Source organism: Belonocnema kinseyi, chromosome 8 (genome assembly GCF_010883055.1).
Source record: "Belonocnema kinseyi isolate 2016_QV_RU_SX_M_011 chromosome 8, B_treatae_v1, whole genome shotgun sequence".
NCBI classification, from domain to species: Eukaryota; Metazoa; Arthropoda; class Insecta; order Hymenoptera; family Cynipidae; genus Belonocnema; species Belonocnema kinseyi.
Window position 1 is genome coordinate 47,180,209 of NC_046664.1, and position 7,161 is coordinate 47,187,369.

Consider the following 7,161-nt stretch of genomic DNA (forward strand, 5'->3'; position numbering starts at 1 on the left):
AAAACCCCATAAAAAAGTAGCTGGACCCTACTTTTTATTGCAAATTCGGATTCAGCGTCGAAAAATACATAAGAATATATAGGTCTGGTCAATTGCACAGACGCTTTTGTTTTTTTTGTGGGCCTGTGTTATATTTACATCTTGGACGTGTTATAACATTATAATTTATATTTGTTCTTCTGAAAAATAGTTTTTTTTTCAACAAGTTGAATTATTGAATAAATTATTTCTAATGTTCTTTACACGTTTTTATGCTATATTTTCATGAATCAAAATTTAATTCAATTTCAATTATATTTTCTCATCATATTCAATAGTGTAAGTCCTCGCTAAACCCTTAAATATTAAGTTTGAACTTGTATACTATTACAACTTTATTCACAAAACTATTCTCATATTTGATCTATATAAATATTATTTACTGCGTTTTCAGATATTAAAAGGATTATATTTAACTTTTTATTCAAGTTCAAATATAATATTCCACTTTACCAAATTTATTGGGTGACGTTTTAATTCATGTTTTCCATTAGCATTTATATACAATGCAAAAACAGGGAGTGATAGGACAACTAGCGCCGCGTTGAAGATATTTGGAACTAATCCACTTATGACACTAAGGGATCGCCATTTTCTTTTCAAATGCACAGGGCTGAGCAATATGCTAAACGACTTTACTTACAGTTAGTGTCTCCAACTAAAGCTAGATGGCGACACTTACTCAATTTTTTCGAATTAAGTATGGTTTATAAGAGTGAAAATTGATTGGGTTATTTGTAACCCACAATGCACTTTGGGGGTTAAGCTTCTGCGCCCTTTCCAATTAGGTATTTTCACTTTAATCGTAATGAATAGTAATTTTATATGATTTTATTATGTCATTAAATAATTCTTAAAAAATAAAAATTATTTTTCGACTTACACTTATATAGAAAAAATTAGTTTTTACGAAGATATTAGCAAAATAGGGCAAAACTAGACCGAATCCCATGTATTTGGTCCCTTCTTTTCCCCTCAGCAATCTACGAAGTGAAGTTAGCTGGCGATTGAAGTGAAAATACCTAATTAATAAAGATAGAAAATAGGATTTTTTAAATTCTACCTTAATATATAAAATGATATTTTCTAGACATCAAAGTGCAGAGGGTCACAGAGCTCTGTAAACTTCGAGACTCAGCCCAGTTACAAAATGTGATGTCGCAGATCGAGAAATACAGTAAAATTCTGCGAAAAACAACCGATATTGTTGGAGCCGTCGAATCCGATCCAGAGTATCAGCTGATAATTTCAGCAAACAATTTAGCCGCGAAAATCGATGACGAAATCGCGACGATACATCGTTTCACCAAAGATAAATATTCGAAAAGATTTCCCGAGCTCGAGTCGCTAGTTGTGGACGCATTGGAATACGTAATGACAGTACGAGAGCTCGGCAACGATTTAGATCGGGCGAAAAATAATGAAATTCTTCAACAATTTCTCACTCAAGCTATCATCATGGTTGTTTCGGTGACGGCTTCGACGACTCAGGGACAATTATTGACCGAGGAGGAAAAAGACGCGATCTTCGAGGCATGTGACATTGCCGTGGATCTAAATAATCACAAGATCAAAATATTTGATTACGTCGAGAGCAGAATGGCCTTCATTGCTCCGAATCTCTCGATAATTGTTGGCTCTTCAACTGCCGCAAAAATTATGGGCGTTGCTGGCGGCTTGACCCGATTATCAAGAATACCGGCCTGCAATATTTTGGTTCTGGGATCGAAAAAGACAACTCTGTCGGGTTTTTCGCAGACATCGACTTTACCTCACGCAGGTTTCATTTACTATGCGGATGTCGTCCAGGAAACTCCGCCCGATCTTCACCGAAAGGCGGCGAGACTTGTTGCGGCGAAATGCACATTGGCGGCTCGAGTCGACGCTTCGCACGAATGTCCTGACGGCCAGATTGGCCGAATGTTTCGCGAAGAAATTGAGAAGAAACTGGACAAATTGCAAGAGCCGCCGCCTGTGAAATTCATCAAACCTCTGCCGAAACCAATTGATCCTGGCCGGAAGAAGCGTGGTGGAAAACGCGTTCGCAAAATGAAGGAGCGATACGCTATCACGGAATTCAGGAAACACGCGAACAGATTAAACTTTGCTGATGTAAGTTATTTTGTTTTTATTTTTTGTCCAGTTTTTTCAAACCAGTTTTGGGGAGAAAGATGATTTTTTCAACCCGGAAATTAATAAATATTAAGAGTGTGACTTTGTAAGAAAAGTCAATTAATTTTGGAACAAAAAGTTAAATTTTCATCAAAATAGTTTGATTTTTAGGAAAAAGTTAATTTTAAATCGAATAGTTTTAATTTTGAACAATTTGTTGAATCCTTAAACATTAATATTTTTAATTCAAAAAGATGAATTTTCAACCAAGCAGATTTATTTTCATTCAAAAAAGACAAATTTTTAACAAAATATTTACATGAATTTTTAATTAGAAGAGATCAATTGTCAATTAAAAATATCAGTTTTCAATCAAAAATGGAATAGTGACAATTATTAGAAAAAAGAGCTGAATTTGGAAATGAAATGATGAGTCTTTAAAAAACTGAATTTTCAGCAAGTGTTCAATCCTGAAGATGATTTTTTATCCCAGAAGATTAATTTTTTTAAAATTGAATAGTTAATTTTTCAATAAAGGGGATGAATGTACAAACCAAAAAAATGTTTTTTAAACAAAATATTTCCCTTTTTAATACAAGTAGCTAAATTTTTTACCAACAAAGGCTTTTAATCAGTTTGTTACATTTGCAACTTCAAATTTTCTTATTGTGTACAAATTTCCAATTTTGAGAGCTTATTTAAAATTTTTAAATTTTCAATTATAAAATTTTTAATTCTTTTATCTAGAAGTAAAACATGCTTACATGCATATGGAACGTTTTAAATTAATTTTCTTAAAACTTTTGTTTATATTTCAATGGAGAAATTTGTAAGTTTTACAATTAAAAATTCTGTAAGTTTTATGGTTGACGTTTGTAATTTCTTCACTATGGAAGATTTAGAATTAAAAACTTGACTTTTTATCTTCAAAATTGTTCTATTTTTGCATCTTTAAAATTAAAGTGCTTTAAATTGTAACTTTTTATAACTGTATAAATTTGAATTATAAATTTAAAAAACTGAAGAGTTCTGAATTGGTTTAATTTGCAATTCAAATGATTTAAGTTTTAAGTTTTACAATCCTTAAGTTTCTCTTATTGATTTCTATTAATTTCGTTCGTATTTAATCGAAGAACCGAGAAAAATGGATGAAAGGGTGCGGATTTTTAAAAGCAGAGGGAGGAAAAAAAATTCATTAAAATTTATCGTCAGAAGACGTACTAAATGTCATCTAAATTCTTAGTAAATTAGTCTGCAACAAATAGAATGTGTTAAAATTGAATAGAACGAATTCAGTGGGTTTTTAAAGTAAGTAGACCTGGAGTTTTTTCAAAAGAGGATCTGGAGGATCTATATAAAATATAAAAATGAATAACAATGATTTTCTATTTGAAAAAGTAGATTTATATCACTGTAATTAACTATTTTTTCAAAAATTCCCCCTTGTTGGTGGAAATTAATCTTCTTGGCTGAAAATTCATTTTTTTTTATTAATACTTAATTTTTTTGGTCGAAGATTCAGAATTTTAATTGAAAATTTAATATTTTTCAGTTAAAAATTTATCTTTTTCAGTTGAATATTCATCATTTTAGTTGATTATTGGTCTTTTTTTCGTAGCAATTAATCTTCTTGTTTGTAGAATTTAGAATACAAATTCATATTTTTGGTAGAAAGTTGAGCTCTTTTCTTAAAAATTAATCTTTTTGGTTTAAAATCAATCTATTCTAGTTGAAGATTCACCATTTTAGTTAAAAATTCAAACTATTTGTTTGGGAACTAATGTATTTTGTTGAAAAATTGGTATATTTGGTATAAATTAATCTTCTACGTTGAGAATTCATCATTTTTCTTAAAAATTAATTTTTTTAGTTGAAGATTCAGCATTTTAATTGAAACTGTCATCTTTTTCGTTACAAATTAAACTATTCCAGTTAATTATTCATCATTTAAGTTAAAAATTTCTCTTTTTTGTTAGAAATTAATCTTCTTGTTTGAAAATGCATCCTTTTGGTTAAAAATTCGTTTTTCTTTAATTAAAATTTCACCTATTTGTCTGATAAGTGTATTGTAACTCTTTTGTTAAAAATTCTTTTTTTTTTGGTATTGGATTCGTTTATTTCAGTTGAAGGTTCATAATTTTGGTTAAAAATTGGCCTTTTTTTGTGTGGAAAATTAATATTTTTAACTGAAAATTTAACAATTCTACTTTTGATTGAAAATTACATTCATTTTTGTTCAAAATTGAACTGTTTCGATGAAAATTAATGAATTTTGTTTACAACTCGTCTTTTTTGGTAGAAAATAAATCTTTGGTTGAAAATTAAACGTATAGATGAGAAATAAAAGTATAAAATATTATATTGTATTGTATGCATGTATTTAATCTCTCTCTTTTACGGGTTTGATGGCCTCCGCTCCCTGTACATATATTTACAATTCCATCCTTAGTATTGTTGGAGGGAAAAAGATTAACTTTTTATTTTAATGCAAATATCAAAGTCATAAATATTAATTTTGAAAATTATGGTCATATTTAAGGGATCCTACATAAATTACGTCACAGCTTGGGGTTGGAGGGGGGTTAGATTTTGTTACGGAAGGGGTGGGGATGTTTTGTTCAATTACGTAATTTTTGGAAATTCGCAAATGAAACAAATAATTTGCAGTAATTGTACAGAAATTTAATATGAATTTAACGTTACGTGCCATAAAAAACCTGGTGAGAGAAAAATGAACCTAGCGAACGGAAATTAAAAAAAAACTCATGGTTAAATTCATTCATAGTTAAATTTTATACGGGAATATTAAAATTTTTAGATAAAAAATTGATTTTCGACAAACTAGTTACATTTTTAAAAAGAGGTAAATTTTCAATTAAAATGATAAATCTTCCAACAAAATTAATTTCTAACAAAAGAGTTCAGCTTCTAACCGCAAGTAGTTGAATTTTCTAAAAAAAAAAGATAAATTCTTAACGAAAAATGTAAAAAAAATTTTATATTGTAATTTAGAAATATTTTCTATTCGAAAGAATACTGCTACTCTAAAAACTACTTGAAGCACTCTCTTTTCTTAAACTTCGGAAGAAGGGATTTTTTAAACTCCTTTTTCCTGAATCTCAGTTTTATTTATTTTTTAATTCCCCTTCTATGTCAAAAATTCCCTGTCCCAAGGGAAATTTAATTTCTTTACTGAAATTCCCTGTCCTATAATATAAACAATAATTATTTTCAATCATGTGCTCTGCAACTGTAGACAAAGTAAATTAACTATTTTTTAATTCGATTTCCGGTCATTTCGTGGTTTTTTCCAAGTCTTTCCCAGTTTCCCGCTCAAATCGCCACCCTGATTATAAACAAATTATATATAAATATATATTTTTTAGAGAGTCGAAATGTATCGATGAATTGATAAAAAGAGTATATTATAAGGCTAATGATTAATGTTTAAATATTGTTATTACTATTATTATTATTAGTTAAGTAATATTATCAATCAATTAAAAAAATTTTCAACAATTACAGTTGTTTATAAAATTATTTAATTAATTACACTAGCGAAATAAACAATGGAAAAATATGAATGAAATTCAAACTATTTTCAGAATACTCATCCTTATATTCAATTTTCCTAATATTAAATTACATGTTTTGATGCATTTTTTTGGCTATCTAGTTACAGCTGCTCTTATTGTTACTGAACGCGATGTTATTCCTTTTATATTCATAAAAAGTATCAAGTTTTTAATAAATTTTTGTAATTTTGCTATACATAACAATGGAAAAACAGGCTTACCTGATCGGAGCACCATCTATTGGATTTATATGAACTACGATACCCATCCGGATGCTATAATAACAACTACTACATACACATACACGGGCGATGCATAGGGCTGCTTCTGAGACATCTACCTACTGTCGCCGGCCATATTGCTTTTGTCGCTAGTGGTGTCCTCAAGATTTCAGAACCTAATACAATCAGTGTTTGGATGGTTTTCTATTTTTGTAAAAATGTTTTCTGTTTGTTGCATTGTTACAGATCGAGTCGGATGCGTATCAAGAGGATCTTGGATATTCGAGAGGAACAATCGGAAAAGCGGGAACAGGTCGGATCCGATTGCCCCAGGTTGATGAGAAGACCAAAGTTCGAATTTCGAAAACTCTGCAGAAGAATTTGCAAAAACAGCAACAATGGGGTGGCAGTACTACTGTTAAAAAACAGGTTTCCGGAACTGCTTCCAGTGTTGCTTTTACTCCTCTTCAAGGCTTAGAAATAGTCAATCCACAAGCAGCAGAAAAAAAAGTGAACGAAGCGAATGCGAAATACTTTTCAAATACAACCGGTTTCTTGAATGTGAAAAAGTGTGAAGAGAATGGAAAAGTAAATATGAAAAAGGAAGAAAAGTGAGATATCATAATTTCTGTTACTATTTAAGTCGATATCGAATAAATAAATTTTGGAGTCAATACTTTCAGAGAGAAACCAATTTTGTTGCTTTTACTCTAATATTCTAAAATTTAATACACTTATTCAAATTTAGGCTCTCATCATTAATAATATGAAAATTCGAATTTAGTAAATTAAGTTAATGCACAAAATTTACACACCTTCTTATCAAGGATAATTTTATCAGCAGAATAAGTTTCTATTCTCAAAAATTATTTTTCGTGTAAGGTCAGCAGATACCTTGCACTTTGAAAGTGTTAAGATTGCAGAAGTCAGTGCTTTAAAGTATATTAAAGTATATTAATTTAACTTCAAATGTTGGGTTTTCCTCATTTCTGCCTCTACATTCAGATGTAAAAATCCTCAGAATTAATTCCAAGGTAAGTTTCATATTATATATTTCACTTTACTGTTAATACTAGCGCTTTCTAAAACATTATTTTTTAATTTAGTATGGTTACATTTTTTTGACATTTTTTTTTATTAGGGAATAAAAATTGTAAAAATGTGACACTGTATTCTTTTTCAGAGTTCTGGAAAAATGGATATACCAGGGGTGT

General features: G+C 29.7%; 1 protein-coding gene across 1 annotated transcript in view; it reads left to right on the forward strand.

The window, feature by feature from the left end:
- Positions 1-6,637, forward strand: part of LOC117178115 (U4/U6 small nuclear ribonucleoprotein Prp31) — a 12,189-nt gene extending 5,552 nt beyond the window's left edge. Inside the window, exons 2-3 of the mRNA XM_033369368.1 lie at positions 1,130-2,151; positions 6,194-6,637. Of these exons, the coding sequence (XP_033225259.1) occupies positions 1,130-2,151; positions 6,194-6,562 (1,391 nt within the window). The 3' untranslated portion in view covers positions 6,563-6,637. The remainder of the gene's footprint in view (positions 1-1,129; positions 2,152-6,193) is intronic.
- The last annotated feature ends 524 nt before the right edge of the window (positions 6,638-7,161 follow it).